The sequence below is a fragment of the Bufo gargarizans genome, chromosome 3 (genome assembly GCF_014858855.1).
Source record: "Bufo gargarizans isolate SCDJY-AF-19 chromosome 3, ASM1485885v1, whole genome shotgun sequence".
Taxonomy (NCBI): Eukaryota; Metazoa; Chordata; class Amphibia; order Anura; family Bufonidae; genus Bufo; species Bufo gargarizans.
This window is the reverse complement of record NC_058082.1, coordinates 289,717,270-289,736,365: the sequence shown is the minus strand read 5'-3', so window position 1 is coordinate 289,736,365 and position 19,096 is coordinate 289,717,270. Positions and strand designations below refer to the sequence as shown.

The 19,096-nt window shown below is 43.4% G+C and overlaps 1 protein-coding gene across 2 annotated transcripts in view; it reads left to right on the top strand.

Annotated features, from left to right (window-relative positions):
* The window catches only part of BRIP1 (BRCA1 interacting helicase 1), a 298,550-nt gene that overhangs the window by 76,924 nt on the left and 202,530 nt on the right, over positions 1-19,096 (top strand). For both annotated transcript variants that reach the window (XM_044285209.1, XM_044285208.1), the window contains exon 7: positions 18,811-19,095. In XM_044285209.1, coding sequence (XP_044141144.1) covers positions 18,811-19,095 — 285 coding nt within the window. The remainder of the gene's footprint in view (positions 1-18,810; position 19,096) is intronic.

Below are 19,096 nucleotides of genomic sequence, written 5' to 3'. Positions count from 1 at the left end.
CCACTGCTAAAGCATGTTTAATTGGGGTTCCTGCTGCTGTAATGTAATCTCTGGCCTTCCATATTATTCCGAAATCATGAACTACTCCAAAAGCATATCTGGAGTCTGTGTAGATGTTAGCAGTGGAGTCTTTTGCTATGAGGCAGGCCTCAGTAAGGGCTATGAGTTCAGCCTCTTGTGCTGACTGGTCTGGGCGCAATTGCCTTGCACACAGTACTTCATACTCACTAGTAACTGCCATGCCTGTATGGAATTTCCCTTTGTCATCGGCATACCTTGAACCGTCTACAAAGAGTGTCCAGTGTGGGTTTTGCAAAGGAGTATCCTGTATTGATGGTGGAGTTCCTACTTCAGCTTCCATCATTGTAATGCAATCATGTTCTTGTTCCTTGTAAAGAGAGTCGGTTGAGGCCCATAGTTCTTCTTCCTGAAGATCTTCTTCAGCACGTAGATCAATAAAATCTTCAGAATCTCCATCTGCAGTATACTCCCCCCTTGGGAGAGGAAGGAGTGCAGCAGGATTGAGGATGTGGCATCTCTGGATGGTGACATTATCTGGTAGAAGCAGACTACACTGGAGCCTGAGGTGGCGTTGTGCAGTGAGGTGTTTAGGTTGTGTTTGTTGCAGGATAGCTGAGATGTCATGGGGAGCCATGATGGTGAGTGGGTGTCCCAGGACGATGTCAGCGGTAGCGTTCAGGAGAGAACTAGCAGCATGAACGGCCCTGACACAGGAAGGGGTGGCTCTGGCTACAGGGTCTAGACGTTTTGAGAAGTAGCCTAGAGGTTTACTACGACCCCCATGGCTCTGGGTGAGAACTCCAGTGGCATGACCCTGACGTTCCATGACATAAAGGCGAAAGGGAAGCTGATAGTTAGGGATGCCAAGAGCTGGGGCAGTGACAATGATTTGTTTGAGAGATTGGAATGCTTTTATGGCTTCTGCAGTCATTTGGAAAGGGACAGTAGCAATACGGGGTATGCAATCAAACAGTGGCTGCATCAGAACGGATGCATCAGGGATCCATGGTCTACAGTATGAAATGAGTCCCAGAAAGGTTTGCAGTTGGTGAGGGGTATCTGGCAGTGGGATGTCTGAGACTGCTTTTTTCCTGGCATCCGTAAGATGTTTACTGCCTTGTGAGATACAGTGACCTAGGAAAACAACTTTTGGAAGACACAACTGTAATTTAGAACGTGAGACTCTGCACCCAGCATCCGCCAGGTAGGCAAGAAGTGAGGCAGATGAGTTCAGGCAGACGGGGTGTGAGTCAGCACAGAGGAGTAAATCATCCACATATTGTAAGAGTTCCACCTCTGGGTGATCTGCTTGCCATGGTTGTAAGATGGATGCCATTGCTTTGCTAAAGCAGGAAGGACTATTATGAGCTCCTTGAGGCAACACCGTCCAGGTGTATTGTTTTCCATCATGTGTAAAAGCAAAGAGAAATTGGGAGTCTTCATGTAATGGGACAGAGAAAAAGGCATTTGCTAGATCAATGACAGTAAAGATAGCAGCCACAGGAGGAATGCTAGCAAGCAAAGTGTGGGGATTTGGTACAATGGGGGTTTCAAAGACCGTAGCCTCATTAATTGCTCTGAGGTCTTGTACCATGCGATATACAGGAGGTTGTCCCTTCACACTCTTCTTTTTAATTGGGTATAAGGGAGTGTTACATGGTGAGGTGGTAATTTTAATAGCTCCATTTGCAAGAAGAGCCTGTATCTGGAGGGTGATAGCATCTCTCTGGGAAATGGAGAGAGGGTATTGTGCTTTATAAGGCAGTAAGTTAGGATTCTTCAAGGTTACAGTGACTGGCGGGACTTTGAGATGCCCTATGTCTTGGGGACCTTTGGTCCAAAGGGTATCAGGGATGAGGTGCAAAATGCTTTGCAGCGAATCCCCTTGTTCATGTGATTCAAGTGACTGGGATTTTAATGCCATTAGGAGGCAGGTTTCTTCAGGACTCAATGCCGTACCTAAAACAACTGTACCATTCTCCTTGAACTGGATGTTGGCACGTATTTTCTGAAGAAAATCTGAGCCTAATAGGTTATAAGGACATGTCTGGCTTACAACAAATTGTGACATTACTCCAGTGGGCAGATGTAACTGTGGAGATTGGCTTTGGGACTTAGTGGAGGGAGTAATCAAGAGAGGCTTAGTAACAGGGTTGTGCTGGGTGACCCCTTCTAAACCAGAGCAGGGTAAATGCATATCTGTGAGCCAGGAAGGGAGTATGGCGTTCTCACATAACACACTGCGGGCTGCACCAGTGTCTACAAGGAATGAGAGTTCCTTCCCTGCCACATCGAGGGTGATTCGAGGGGCGGGGCCTGCAGGAGGGGCAGAGACTGCCATACATGGGGTGTCCCCTCCCAGCAACACTGGTTTGCCAACGTCCTAGTGGGATGGAGCTGGCCATGGAGGAGGAGTTCCTCTTTGGCTCTGATCTGCTGGCCACAGATGTTTGGAGCGACAGTTTCTCTTAATGTGCCCTGGTTTGCCGCACCCATAACAGACACGGGGCGGGGGTCTTTCCTCTCCTCCTTCTCCCGTCATGACTGCCATGACTGATATGCAGGATTTCTTTGTACTACTCTCCAGCCCTTTTGCAACTTGTTCTAAAATTTCCAATGTTAATGATTTCCATTCTGGGCGACAGGTTACAAGAGCTTTGTTCAGATCTGGCCTAAGGCCATCTACAAATGACCGTGCTAGGAGTCTTAGGTGCACAGGTTCATTTGGACTGAATCCCATATCTTTATAGTTTTGTTTAACTCATTGTACAAACTTTTCTACTGACTCTGCTTTATCCTGTACCATGTCTTGCAGGGTTGTGGACTGCTCTGCTAGTCTGTCTTTCGCCCACTTATATAATTGCTGAATGAAATCACGGCCAGATTCTGAATCACGAGTGTCATAATTTGCTCCAGGGAGTTCTGGTTGGCGTATGTGATCCATTATAAGTGAAGAAAATTCACCAGTTTTATTTTGTACAATACTTTGCAAGTCTGACCAAGTACACCCGTAGGTTTGATATACTTGTGCCAATTTTCTGTAAAAGGGCATAGGGTGAGTATCTGGGTCAGGCATGAGGTTCACTATGGTGAACAACTGCTGGGGGGTAAAGGACACATACTTAGGTGGCCCGACTGGGCGAGTGTTCAAGTATATTTCCCTTAAGGCTTCAAGATTTCCTTGTCCTATGTTATGGATCTCTCTTTGCAGCTCTGTAATTTGGTTTTGAAAAGACTCATTCATTGCTCTTGCTGCACCCTGCTGGCTACTTAGGGTAATATCAGAAAATTGTCCAAGGTGCGGTGGGGGGCTGCGATATCCTGGGGTTTGTGCTGCAGTACCAGGTGCATAGTCCACTGTCTGCTGTGAGTCTTCCCCTGCATCTTCCTTTTGTTTCTCCCCATCCTCATCTTCCTGATCTACAGCACCACTACCTCCTACCATTATATGAGCTATGGGCTGACTGGGTAGCATGTAGGTGCCGTCAGGATTTACAAGTGGGTATATAGTAGTGACCTGTGGCATGACAGAAAGAGCAGGGTTTGGGGAGATTACAAGTCCAGCCTTGGGCGTTGGCTGAGGACAAGATGGCGTCATTGCTGGGACTGGTGAGACGTGCTGGGGGGCTAAAAGAGCATGATTATGTGGGCGTGGAGCACCACAGGCTAAGCACGTATCACGGGGGGGCAGGGTTCTGCTGACCACAATGTGTACAAGTCCAACTTCCCCTTTTTCTTTCAGCTGCGCCATTGTTATAGGGCGGTGGCTGTTCCTGTACTAAGGCTGGGCCAGGCCGATAGTAATGGAGTCCTGATTTTTCATCAAACATTGCTTCTCCTTTTGTCTGTTCAAATTCTTTGCTACAGTCCAGCCATACCCTAACGGTATCTATCAACTTATCATCATTCAATTTGCCTCTCTTCTCAGTCAACAATGTCTGCCATATAGCAGAACACAATACACCTCCTTTTGCAATACCATAACTCTTTTCTAACTTGCTTAATCCTTTAACATAACCTTTTCCTCTCCGGTCCGCCACGTACTGTTCAGGTGAACAATAGCCCTTCGGGACACTATTTCGGTTACCCATTTTTTTCCAAACACCACGTTCTGGAGCCTTCAACACGTTCTGGAGCCTTCACTTACTGTCTCTGATAGTTGGATTAGCACAGACACTGACAAACAAACACCTTGAGCTTGAGATTAACACACCACTGGGTTATCAGCAAGCCGTCTCCTTCCCTTCTACTATTTCTTGGGGTCACACACCAGGGTTACCCCTCAATGTAGGCACTTTAGGAGACTTCTATTGTTCTGTCAGTCTATGCCTCTCCTTTCTCCCAGAGAAACCAACCATACACAAAAAAATAATAAAACACAATACATCAAGCTTATCAATACAATGGGGTTCTTACTTTCATGCCCCTGAGGATGCCTCACTGTCGGTGCACCCCTCCCTAGAACAAATATGGATAGACTAAGCCAAGGGACACAGAATAGGTAAGATGAATATATTTTCTCACCTCTTATTACGGGCTGCGCAGTCCCGGTGTCCGCTGGCTTGTCTCTCTGGATCCAGTCTCTGGGGGTACGCCAGCAGGAGGTCCAATCCTCAGGCCCCACGTTGGGCGCCAACTGATTTGGTTCTGATTCTGAATCTGACTCCAATAGCCAGGAAAGAGTTGATGTATTGCTCCGAATGGTATAAAATGATTGGCATACGTACGCCTTGAGAGAGAGATCACACACAGACTGTCACAGAGAAGTCAGTCAATGCTAGATGTCCTGTTTATTAATCAGATTACATGATTTCTTATAGCAGAAAAAGAGGAACTTTATGACTCGGCTAATTTGATGATCTAATTGTCACATTACTAAGTCCCATGACAACGTATCACATTATCACTCCATATTTTAGCAAATGTCAGCACTATGTCAGCAATTTCAATATCATAAAGTGATTAGTAAGGGATTATTAAGGGAGCTGGCTGCTACTTCAGGGGCCATTTTGTTAAGCAAACTGTTAGATATAATACAAGCAAGTATACATTTGATACTAGATATATGATTCCACAACATGTGAAGATATGTGAAATTAAAGTTCCATGTTTAGCTACAATATAGATATGCCTGTGCGATACCCAAACTAAAACCTAAAAAAGAAACAACTTAGGGATTAGAATTTATTATTTTGCCCAGAGCCTCTACAGTTGTCAGCACAAGCGGTGTAGATCATTACAGTGGGCCTCAAAATGTTTAAACTCCTGCGCCTACTCATACATTCAGGTAAAAGAATTGAGCGACACTCACACTAGCACACACAGGGTACAACATAATGGGGACCGAAGTGGCATATCTGTGAAAAATTAGAAATTTTCTATCTCTTGTGCATCAATTTTAGCAAAATACCAGTGGCGTTAAATTGCTCATTTCACAATTTGGAAAATTCTGTGAGCGGTTTGGTTTCTAAAATGGGGTAACTTCTTTGGGGGATTTTTTTTTTTTTGTCACCTCAGAGCCTATACAGTTGTCAACTAGTGCTGTATAAGAAATCCAAACACTTCTTTTCTAAATGCTGCAGTGTGCCCAAACATAAATTTATGACCACATATTATGGTACTCGAGAACAATTATGTAAAAATCTAGAATGCTTTCTCTCCTATTGCCACTTGTGGAAATCAAACATTTGAAGCTAAAACTACATTTAATTGACAAAATACACAATTTCAATTCATGTCTCAATTTTAAAAAATTCTATAAAACACCATTGGGGTTAAGCCAATAATTATACTCCTAGGTGAATACCTTGAAGTACCGTAGCTTAATCTACATAATAAATACTATTAGACAACCCCTTTAGGTTCACAGTCCGTCCATGACTATGACTGAAGATGTGGATATACTATGTGCATACATGAATTTGTTATGATCAGAACAATCGTACACATTGGTAGAAGCATCAACTTACTACTGACCAAGAAAAGTATCACGGAAGAGTGCCAGTTAAAGGGACACCTCCATCAGAAAGAGTTTTTTTCTTTTTAACTCCATATTCAAGAAAACATTTTTTATTTTATTTTTTTATATTTTATTTTAGAATTTTCGGCTATTTTTCACCACTTTACCATTGAAAATTCAGTACAAAATGTTGTCCTTCTGTAGCAGTCAGGACAGACAGATAAAACTCCTGTATAGATAGGCAGTCAATTGTCAGTTTATGAGTGGGTAAGATGTTACCTGCTAGTATAATAGTAGCTGTAGGATTAGGATAAAAGTATGACAGCTATATTGCTCTTTTGATAGGATTAGATAAAGAATATCATTGCTCTTATAGGTGTAATACATGATGTCACTCAGCCCCCTTCTATTATGTTGATGTTTTTGTTATTGTCATACGTATTGTAACAGTTCTTCAATATGATGTGAGTAATTGCATTCTTTGATACAGTCATGCACTATATGGACAAAAGTATTGGATTCAGGTGTTTCAATAAATCCCAGTGTCACAGGTGTATAAAATCCAGCACCTAGCTAGGCAGTCTATTTTTGCAAACATTTGTGAAAGAATGTCTCTTTCTACGGAGCTCACTGAATTTGATTGTGGTACTGTGATATGACAGCATTGTAACAAGTCAGATTACAAAATTTATTTTCTTCTAGATATTCAACCATCAACTATGAGTTGTATTATTGTAAAGTGGAAGTGTTTAGGAACCACAGCAACTCGGCCACAAAGTGGCAAACCAAGTAAAGTCACTGGGGCACATAGTGCATAAAAGTCGCCAATGCAATTGTGCTTCATCCAGCTGTCTGATGTTGGAAGTCTTATGCTACATATACAATACTGCTGTACCGTTACTAGGCATACCATGTGTATGCTTATCCTGCTTCCTTTTTATTATGGTTTTAATTGTCGCCAACGCTCTACTGACTTAATAATTGTAGAGTTTCAAATCTAGGCCCCTTAGTTTTAGTGACGAGAACTCTTAATGTTTCAATATGCCAAGACAGGACAATTGTATGCTTCCATCTTTGAGGAAGACCCTTTTTTGTCCAGCATGACTGTGCCACAGTGCCCAAGGAAAGGTCCATGAGGGCATGGTTCGGTGGGTTTAGTGTGCAAGAACTTGACTGGCTCACATAGAGCCCTGACATCAACCACACTGGACACCCTTGTGATAAACTAGAACAGAGATTGTGAGCCAAGCTCTCTCATCCAACATCAGTGTTTGTCCTCACAAATGTTCTTCTGGATGAATGGGCAAATATTCCCAAAGACACACTCCAACTTATTCTTTCCAGAAGAGTGGAAGCTGTTTTAGCTGCAAAAGGGGACCAACTCCATATTAAGACCTATGAATTTAGAATGAGATGTCTTAGAAACTCCTGCAGGTGTAATATGTGTCACGGAAGGTGTACAGAAAACTAGAAGACACAAAATGAAGATCCGACTGACTGGATCCAAAACTAAGAAACCAAAGGGATAGCCCTGCAACAGACCTGGCTCTCTCCCTAACTGCTCAGCCTATGCAAAAATCTCAATGGTAGATGATCGCATATCCTCGTACCTCGACTGTATAACACCTGAACACCCTATAATAGTGAGGGGACACGACCACCGGCTTCCTACACTTGATACGGAGGGAGTCAGGGTCACCTGGGATCCAGCAAACAGGAAAATACAAATGAATGAACAAAACTTATCTGTAGAAGACTCAGTAGTAGCATCCAGCATGCATACACTCCAGGAAGTTGTATAAACCGCAAAGTGATGCAGTATGGGAAGGGATTTAAAGGGATGCAATCAGTGCAACTACATGACAGCTGAGAGAGGCTAACGAGATGAGAAACCGAAAGCAAAACAAAAGGAACCTCAAGGAGGAGGTTCTGAAAAATGTCTGTCAGAGCTTCTCAGATGTCTAGTGGTGACAATATGTTTGCGTCCCAGTGCTTCTCTGAACCTGGACAACCCCTATAACTTTATTGATCCATTCTTGAACAGAGAGGAGAGATGACCGAAGCCAATGAAGGGGAATTACCATAGTTATTTTGCTGTAGGAGGGTGACTAGATTGGTTTGGAAGGGTGATAATCTGCAAAAGATTTTGAGATCTTCTGCTGACAATGTTAATTTAAGAATGCCCATCTGATGCAGAGAGGACTCTATCCTTTGCCAGAAATGATTTTAGGCCGTACGGTACCACCATATGTGAGACAGGGCACCACAGCGCCAGCAGAGGGCTGAGTTTATCAGGTTAGGGTGGTGAAAAAGTTCCGGAGTCGTTTACCAGCAGGAAATCAGCTTATACGTATTTTCCTGTAACGAATTGCACTTAAAAAACCATAGAAAGGAAGCTAGTATAGAGTTGTCATTGAAAGTTGTATTCAGCTTTGTTCCAATAAAGGAGATATGAAGGCTTGCTTTCTGGAGCTGGGGAGACATGTATATCAGAAAACAAAGCTACTATGTGGAGGGGGAGTTGCGATACCTGTAGCATGCTTTTAAAGGATGTTAGGTCAAGTTTCTAATTACATTTGTCAGTAAATGGCTTGCATTTATGTTAGATATGTGCGTGATGTAGAGAGAAGCTTCTGTCTCCCTGAGAATTAGAAGGCTTCGAAGTCACGGATTACTCTCTGGCAGGTAGGAACTGGCAAATGGTGAATGAGGAAAAGAAGACCAAATGTCACAATTATCTTGCCTCAGACTGGCTTATTGAAGTTCCTTGAACTCTGTATTTAGTTCTTAAATCTGGATTGTTTCCCATCAAGAGAATTTTAGGAACACCTTTCGTAAAGAAAAAAGGTTTTCCTGCTGTATGATCTGATGCATACATATACAGTGCTGCCCATAATTATTCATACCCCTGGCAAATTTTGACTTAGTTACTTTTATTCAACCAGCAAGTTTGCTCAAATGTAAATACGAGCTGAGAAATGTTTTTTCCCCCCCACAATAATGCCTCTTGTACACCGTTTTATCTTTTGGGGGACACCTATGTCATTTCTCGTCAAAAAATTACTTGCTGGTTAAATAAAAGTTACTTTAAAGGGGTATTATCATCTTAATGATCACTGTTAAATCTGTTAATGATTTAACAGTGATCATTTTTCTAAATATATTTTATTAACAAATCCCCACCCCTTGGAAAAAAATAAACCTATACTTACCTGACTGTTGTCTTCCGTCTCTTCTGGTTACGGCCACCGCTCTTCTCTTGAATCGCGGTGGCCGCGCGTGCGCAGACGACTTTTCTTTTCTTCTCCCGGCCGGGCAGCGTGTTGTACTGAACGCGCACGCCGAGTCCGCGCATGCGCCCTGGTGACTTCTTCCTGGCAAGTATAACTATACTGGCGTGCGCGTTCAGTACAGCGCGCAGCCCGGCCGGGAGAAGACATCAATGAAGATGGAGCCCACCCCCTGCCGAGTGCCGAAACCAGGAAGTGGACGGTGCGCCGGGACCAGGTAAGTATGAAATAGCCTGTTGAGAAAACCCCTTTAAGTAAAAATTTGCCATGGGGTATGAATAAATATGGGCAGCACTGTATACTGGGGAATTTATCATGAGAGGAATATTGAAAGTCACTTTAGCTTGAGTCTGCTTTGGCATTCTTTATGCCTTATTTATCAAATGTCATGTTATTTGATAAATTTGTCTTATGCTTTAACCTAACACTTGTCTAGAAAAGCGACTCCAATGTTCATATTCCACCCTTCTAGTGGAATGAGATTGCTACTTTTTTTTTCAGCTCACCTGGCTTCTTAAAGGGGTATTCTCATCTGAGACAATGGGGGAATATCGCTAGGATATACCCCTGTTGTCTGATAGGTGCAGGTCCTGCTGTTGGGACCCACATCTACACTCGCCTAAAGAATTATTAGGAACACCATACTAATACGGCGTTGGACCCCCTTTTGCCTTCAGAACTGCCTTAATTCTACGTGGCATTGATTCAACAAGTTGCTGATAGCATTCTTTAGAAATGTTGGCCCATATTGATAGGATAGCATCTTGCAGTTGATGGAGATTTGAGGGATGCACATCCAGGGCACGAAGCTCCCGTTCCACCACATCCCAAAGATGCTCTATTGGGTTGAGATCTGGTGACTGTGGGGGCCATTTTAGTACAGTGAACTCATTGTCATGTTCAAGAAACCAATTTGAAATGATTCGAGCTTTGTGACATGGTGCATTATCCTGCTGGAAGTAGCCATCAGAGGATGGGTACATGGTGGTCATGAAGGGATGGACATGGTCAGAAACAATGCTCAGGTAGCCCGTGGCATTTAAACGATGGCCAATTGGCACTAAGGGGCCTGAAGTGTGCCCAGAAAACATCCCCCACACCATTACACCACCACCACCACCACCAGCCTGCACAGTGGTAACAAGGCATGATCTCATTCTGTTTACGCCAAATTCGGACTCTACCATTTGAATGTCTCAACAAAAATCGAGACTCATCAGACCAGGCAACATTTTTCCAGTCTTCAACAGTCCAATTTTGGTGAGCTCGTGCAAATTGTAGCCTCTTTTTCCTGTTTGTAGTGGAGATGAGTGGTACCCGGTGGGGACTTCTGCTGTTGTAGCCCACCTTTCTTTCCCATTCTGATATTCAGTTTGGAGTTCAGGCGATTGTCTTGACCAGGACCACAACCCTACATGCATTGAAGCATCTGCCATGTGACTGGTTGACTAGATAATCGCATTAATGAGAAATTGAACAGGTGTTCCTAGTAATTCTTTAGGTGAGTGTATATCGAGAACGGAGCGGGCAAAATGGTGGCTGGAGGACTCCGGTCCGGCCACCACCAAGGGCTCTCCCTGTAGAAATGAAAGACAGCGCACCGCGCATGCATGGCCACAGCTCCCATTCACTTCTAAGGGCCAGCTGGAAATAGCCGAACCAGTGCAGTGCGCCCTCCACCACTTTCAGGGCTATGTATAAGAGATGGGTGCTGGTCCCAGTGGTGGGACCCGCACCTATCAGACAATGGGGGCATCCTAGCGATATGCCGATATGCCCCCATTGTCTCAGATGAGAAAACCCCTTTAATTGTAGTTCTCTGGGTGCACGGAAAATAGCTGTAAAGCTTCAAACATGTTTGAAACTCATTATTATTGCACAAGCAAGCCTAAAAAGTAGCAAAACTCCAATTTTTTTTTTACTTTTTCAAGCCAGAATTCTGGAGTTAAATCAATATAAATTAGGGCCATAGAGTTGTAATATGGCCACATCGGTGTCTCTTGGTCCCCATGGGTCATCATTAACTTGAACAGACACTACTTTGAGAAGTAGTGGCCTGGTGGTCCCCCTGCAGCGAAGTCCAGATTCCTGTTATAGGGGTTAAAGGGAGAAAACCAGGGGGCCACTTAGATAACGCACTTGGGAGTAGCCCCAACCCAAATCCATTCAAGTGGCCCAGTGGGTCCACACCCTCTGTGTAACAACTTTTAAATATATATCAGTGGCATGTCGTGACTTAAAGGACTTATCCAATATTTATTTTTATTATTTCATTAAATAGGAAATGTAATGGTATTGATCAAGTATCCTCTGCCATGACTCCTGCACCTTTTATAGTAAATTTCGTACCCCGTTGCCATTATATATGCAAATGACTTGTCTCCATCTTGTAATCTGCCTGTAATTTGTATTAGGCCCCATTCACAGAGCCGTATGAACGAGTCTACACCCGTTCTGCAATTTTGCGGAATGGGTGTGGACCCATTAATTTCAATGAAAAATTAAGATCATGTCTGCAATTGTGGACAAGTATAATCATTTTCTTTGAGAGTGGTGGCCATGTGCGGTCCGCAAATTGGGGTACGCACAAAGGCCGGTATCTGTGTTTTGTGGATCTGCAATTTGCGGACCGCAAAACTCATACGGCCATCTGAATGAGTCCTTACTGTATGTAAACCTGTGGTGACTGCAGTACATGTCTTTGTTTTATAAACTGTCGAAGTGGTAAAAGTCTAAAGATTTCAAGGGGTTGTCAGGGATTTTAAGTTTAAAATAGTATAAAATATAAAAATATAAAATACAACTACAGGGTATTACTAACCCGTTTTTTAATCCCCCAAGGTTCCTACATCGATACTTTGCTGCAGCAGTCAATCACTGGTCTCAGCAGTCATGTGGTATACATTCAAACATGACCACCGAGACCAGTGATTGGCTGCAGCAATTACGTGAATGATGTACACGACACATTATTGCTGGAGGACTGACTGGAACTATCTCCGGTGGATCAAGGATCGAATAGATAAGTAATGGTTGTATTCTGTTTTATATCATTTTCTGCTCTTAGGCAACTTTCTCAAAATCCCTGACAACCGTTTTAATGCTCATCCCGTGCGATAGAAAGGGCAGGTGTCATGGCAGTCTATACTTCATTAGTGAAGTGAGTTGCCCATTGTAACAGATTTCTTTTTAAAAAGAAAAAAAAAATATGTGAATCGGAGTAGATTTTTTTTTTTTTTTTTTACAGTATATTATTCTCCTATAATAAGTAATGAATATTTCATGGATGACTGATGTTCTTTGGTCTTTGAGGTTTTGTGACATGTATTTGTCAATTTGAAAATGTGATATTTTTGTACTGACTAAAAAAAAATTAGTTTAGAAACGATACCATCAATTCATTGCGATCCAAAACTGTTGAATGCTGAAACAAGTCTTCAGAGTGAAATAATCATTATATAATTTGCTCTCTCCTTTCCTGTTCAAGTCGGATATTGCAGTAAATGTAAGGGACACCGTTGGGTCAGCTGTTTCCTCCCTCACCACGTACAAGAACTCCATTCATAACGTGTCCTTTTTATCCTTTGGAGTGAATAAGTAATTATTCAATATAGAAGGCAGGATATTTGGAGCTGGCTATTTAATGTGGCAGCACACCATAATGAAGCCTACCTTTCCTCGCAACTTGAGAGGGGACTGTAACAATTCTAGCAAGAAGGAAACTTTATCTGGTTTGACGGGCTGTTTCTTTGGCACATCAGTGAACCTTTTATCCCTGTGACTGACAGCTCCAGAAGGGTCACATTCACCTCCATTCTATTGCTTATTGTAATATTTAATGGTGGACAAGGTTGAGTGGGGCTGAGGGTAATCTGAACTTGCTTTTCCACATACTAAAGGCTAAGAGACAGCTTGATCCCCAGCATTGTGGTGTAACACATGCCATGCTTTGCCGTAACGTCTATTAGCAAAAATACGGAGAATGATCAAGTTTTTGCATTCTGTTCTGAATTTTTGTAAAGGTTACACAGTATTTTATTGGGGAAGGGGGGGGGGGGGTTTGTAAACACAGTTTTTGTGTGTGTGTACATTTGTAGTCATATTCATTGCAACATTTCATGAGCAATTTTTGTCTTGCAGCTGGTTATGCGCGGCACTATTTTAACTAGTATTTCTTCTTCACTACAGTTGCAGAGCTGTTTAATGCAATGTTTGCCCTACATGCTGGCATAAACCATAACTGAATAGGGACATCAGTTAGCAAGTTGGTGAAGCATGTCAGACTTCATGGCTCATCGATTGGTTTCTTTGGCCCATAAGATTAATAGCCATGTTATGTATCCGTACTCATTCTTGGATTTGAAGTCAAGGAGGCAGTCTTATCTGCGATTGCATTATAAACTGCCTGGGATTGTGTCCATTGATGCAACGCAGATACGAGGTGACCGGTATAGGAGCTGCTGCACATGTGAGCCTATGCGCAGTCCCAGTCACCATAGAGGACGGCGCCTTTTCCTATAATGCACAAGCATAGCAGCCTGTGCTGGATTGCAGGGTGGTCGTAACCCTAGAAACAAGCAGTGTATATTGTGATGGAAAAATGAATGAAACCACCAAAGGAGGCAATATGGACAATCACAATACATTAGTAAGTGCCTTGTATTAAAGGGGCTATCTTATGATTAATGGAAATCTGTGAAAATGAAAATCAGTGATTATATAGTACATGACAACCTCTTTCTAACAAAGATAGAACCAGCCCTGTACCTCACATGGATCTATAGATCTCCTAATTAATTGCTCTGCTAGATTTATATCAAACTGACAGCTCAAGGGGACTGTCTTTTCTGCTGCAGCTCAGGGTGTGTGTCCATGGTCTCCCTATCACAGCTCAGGAGCCAGTTGAAGAATGAAACTGAGCATGTGCGTCCTTCTCAGTGAGCAGGTCAAAGAAGTAGGAAAAAAAAAAAACTTCAAATGGCGCTATACAGATACCTTTTATTGAATAACTCAATGGCTATGCTAAATTTTAATTACATGCAATTACAAAAGAATTCAGATCCAGGTGCTGGTTTTAATACTGTAGAACCCATGGGGCATCCCCTTTAACCTACTCTACTCATTTAATTAATTGAGACAACCCCTCTAAGTGTATGGCTTGCCTCGTGCAAGTGTGAACAGAGCCCAGGATCATACATAACATCAGATTTTTACTTGAGATTATTTGTACAGTTATAACACAAATAAGTATTTTTGTACTATTTAGGGCCTGTATTTCCATTTTACCAGGAGAGATTATGAGCCTGTTTAATACATCTATGGTTCAGCAAAAATACCTCAACTGGTCTGAAATAATGGGACCAACTGTACCGAAATTGTGTATTGTGGGGATTCGCTCTGGTAGTTAGGATAAGCGGGCGCAGTACAGAGGCAAAATACAAGTTCATAATTCAAACTTTAGTGTTTTATTCACACATGGTGCCAAAAACAAAACATCAGGCTTTAGGCGGCTTGTTCCCCTGAAACAAGGGTCTCAGCTCTGCAGCTTAGCACAGGCCTCAGATTCCAGCACACAGCCATGGCTTCTGAGCCCAGCTGCCTATTTAAGGACAGCCAGGTGCTGCCAAAACCCAGACCGGCACTTAAAATCCGGTCCTGTTTTTGACCTCACCTGGCTGTAAATCAGCCCAGCAGCACATGCTGGGAGGAAAATACCTGTTTCTCCAGACCAAACCTCTCACTGTGTCACATACCCCAACCCCCCCCCCCCCCCCCCCCCTTGTTCAACCCTGAGGGTGTGAACACATGCCAGACAGTGTACCCGGACAAGGCATCCGCATTTCCCTGTAACCGACCTGCCCTGTGTTCCACTGAAAACTTAAAGTTTTGTAGGGAGAGAAACTATCAGGTGACTTTGGGCATTTCTGTCCTTGGCCTGGCTCATCCACTTGAGAGGGGAGTGGTCAGTCATCGGGTGGAATTTTCTCCCCAATAAAGAATAGCGGAGAGATTCGAGTGCCCACCTGTACCGCTGCTGCCGCTGCCACCATTGGGCTGATAGAAACGAGGAGGAGGGGAGGGGCTGTGGCCACTGCACCACTAATAAATATAGTTGATGCCTGAATAGAATACAAACGCAGGCTGCACTGCGGGTGCCAGCCATATCCCATACCCGACACCCGGCCTCTATGACTGCTTACTGCGATCTAAAAAAAATATTGTTAGGTCAGCACTACTCACTGGAGTCCCAGTATTCCAATTCGTGGTGGTGCCTGCAGCGTTGGATCCCGGTCTGGGGGTTCCCGTAATAAATAACAACAGATGAAGAAGCCGCGGCACTCAGAAGGATAAATTCCAATTTCTTTTATTTCACCTCTTGTGGCAATGTTTCGACCAAACGGTCTTTATCAAGCACAATACAAACATGGTATAGTGAACATATAAATATTATAAATAATTTATATGTTCACTATACCATGTTTGTATTGTGCTTGATAAAGACCGTTTGGTCGAAACATTGCCACAAGAGGTGAAATAAAAGAAATTGGAATTTATCCTTCTGAGTGCCGCGGCTTCTTCATCTATTGCTCACTGCGATCTGCCGCAATTAACCCATCAGGTGCCGCGCCTGAGGGGTTAATAGCGGCGGATCGCAGCATGCAGTCATAGAGGCTGGGTGCCGGATATGGGATATGGGATATGGCTGGCACCCGCAGCGCACCCTGCGTTTGTTTTAAGCATAAGCTATATTCATTGTATCCACGCCGGACCTGGTTCCGATAGTCTGATGGCGGTGTCAGGAGCCTGGCCATGTAAGGGCTGACTGTCCTATCGGTTAAACCCATGAACACTAACTATGGCTACCGTCAGTCGCCATATGCCAGGAGGCTGTGTGCAACAGGTACCCCAGAGTCTCTAGATCACTTGTGCCAGGTGGAAGTGGGAGACACTCCGGCAGAGGCTCTGCTGGACTCAGGCCATGGGGTGGAGATTTCCAGGGTTTGCCGACCCCCCTCCCGACAGAACCCTCCTTTAGATTCCTGATAGCTTCATAGTGTTCCACCAGGTCCACCATCTCAAGGGCATTGCCAGGAGACACCTGACCGATCCAGTGCTGGAGAGGGTATGGCAAAGCCCTCCAGAACATATCGGCTAACAGACGATCCAGCATAGCAGTGGGACACAGCACGTCAGCGTCAGGCTGTAGCCATTTTTGCAAGAGGTAAAGTAAGTTATAATACTGGGGTCTTGCAGGCTCGACCGGGTTGAACCCCTCCAACTGATGAACCAGCTGGGCCCGGACCAACACATTCACCCCCAATCTTGCCAGAATCTCACCCTTGATTTTCTGGTAGTTGGCCGCTTGATCTCCCGGCAAGTCGAAATAGACCCGCTGGGAATCGGATGCCGGAAACGCAGCGACGACCTCAGCCCACTGGTCTCATGGTAGCTTCTCCCTTGTGGCCACCTTCTCATACATCGCCAGATAGGTTTCAATGTCATCTTGGAGATCGCCACACTGACTGCTTTCCGGGCATCGTGGACGATCAGGGTTGCTCCTGCTGTCTGCAAAGCCATCTCATGTTGTAGCAGCAGCTGGTTTGTTTCTTGCTGCTGCTTGTTAGCCTCCCGCTGTTGCATATTTGTTTTTTGCTGCTGTTTGTGCTGCTGTTTGTTAGCCTCCTCGAGTGCCTTCATTACCGCCTCCATTTTGTCAAGTTTCACAGGTTGAAATTTAGCTGATTTAATGCAAGACATACATACCGGCGGAAAAAAACAAAACAACAATAATATTTCAGCGCTTACGCCTGCCTCTCTGCGCTTGCCTGCATCCTCCACCAATTGTGTGAATTCGCTCTGGTAGTTAGGATAAGCGGGCGCAATAAAGAGACAAAATACAAGTTCGCAATTCAAACTTCAGTGTTTATTCACACATGGTGCTAAAAACAAAACGTCACTTTTGCAGTGTTGGTGTTACTTCACATCCAATGGCAATATAACCAAAAGTCACTTTTGTGGCAGTTCTGCCTCAAAGTCCAAATACAGGCTTTAGGCGGCCTGTTCCCCTGATACACGTGTCTCAGCTCTCCAGCCCAGCACAGGTCTCAGATCCCAGCTGCCTATTTAAGGACAGCCAGGTGCTGCCAAATCCCGGACCGGCACTTAAAATCCGGTCCGGTATTTGACCTCACCTGGCTGTAAATCAGCCCAGCAGCACATGCTGGGAGAAAAATACCTGTTTTCCCAGACCAAACCTCTCACTGTGTCACAGTATGGATCAGTAGAATTATGGTCCTGTTTGTGGTCACCTAAAAGAAGTTTTTATTTGTTGTGGATACAATGCCTGGTAGACATTTTCTGATGTTTTAATTAAAAAAAATTGTATTGTTTATCATTTTAAAGCTATATTCAATAGGCTGCTGATGTTCTATGTGAGAGAGTCAATTTTGCTGAACTGGAAGCCCCCCAAAAACAACGTTGTCTCATTGGATTCAGGTTATTAATGCTACATTATCAGTGTTTAAGCTAACCTATGAAGCCAGGGGTATACCAGAGAAATTTTGGAAAATCTGGGATATTTGCAGTGTAATTGGGCTGGAGAAGTTAAGAGATGTCCAGGTCACTGCTAGTATGAATGTGTATGTGAATGGGGACAGGCTCTAATGTGTGGCTGATGTGAATCGCATTAGCAACCTTTACACTTGAAGATACATGATCTATATGTAATCCTATTATCTTGCCTGTCAAAAAAGCTATATTCAAACGATCAAGAAGAAGTGGTTATATGGTCAGTTTGTCATGGCCATTTTTTGCATCCGCTTCACTTTTTTCGTGGCTGTCTAACCATTTTTAATGACTGTTCATCAACCATTTTAACAGCCCTTTTAAAACCGGATGAATTTCATTGGCCTTTTTCCCCTAAACCCGCTAAAACCTCACAGGATGGTCATATGATCGCCCAGGCACCATTTTTTGTGGCTTCTACAGCATAGAAGGGAATTTCTCTGCCTTTCCTCAGCATTTCCTAGCAACCAACCCATTTTTAACTGCCTTTATTTTGCAGAACACCTGTTAAAAAGTGGCCCATTGACTTCTGTGTGGTTCGTCAGACCTTCAAAATGGTCAAAAATAGGATGTCCTATTTTTGAAGTCCATTATTCAAAGTTAGTTAAAACAAAGACCATGTGAATACACGCATAGGGGGATATTTATCAAAACTGGTGCAAAGAAAAACTTGCTGAGTTGCTCATAGCAACCAATCAGATTCCACCTTTCATTCTTTAGAGCTCTTTTGGAAAATAAAAGGTGGAATCTGATTGGTTGCTAAGCCAGTTTTCTTTTACACCAGTTTTGATAAATTTCCTCCATAGACTTTAGTTGCTTTGAAAACAGTCGTGTGATGGGCGTTTGTGTGATTATAGCATGAAATGTGGATTATAATGACTTTCTGACTAATTGCATATTTTTTTTTCTTAAAATACAGAAATGTGTAAGTTGCAATGTCTTCTCTCTGACTTCTCTGCCTCTTCTTCTTTCTAGCACCATGAACCTTGTAATCTCTGCTTTTGCGGGTATGATAAAAAACCAGATAAAGCTGATGAAAATGGTAAAAAGAAAGAAGATGGTCAAAGGCAGAAGGTGCCTAAAATATATTTTGGTACCAGAACACACAAGCAAATAGCCCAGATTACCAGGGAGCTGAGGAGAACTGCATACTCTGCTGTTCGGATGACTATTCTTTCCAGCCGAGATCACACCTGTGTTAACCCTGATGTCCATAGTAACAGGAATGAGAAATGCAGAGAGCTTATTGAGGCGAAGGATG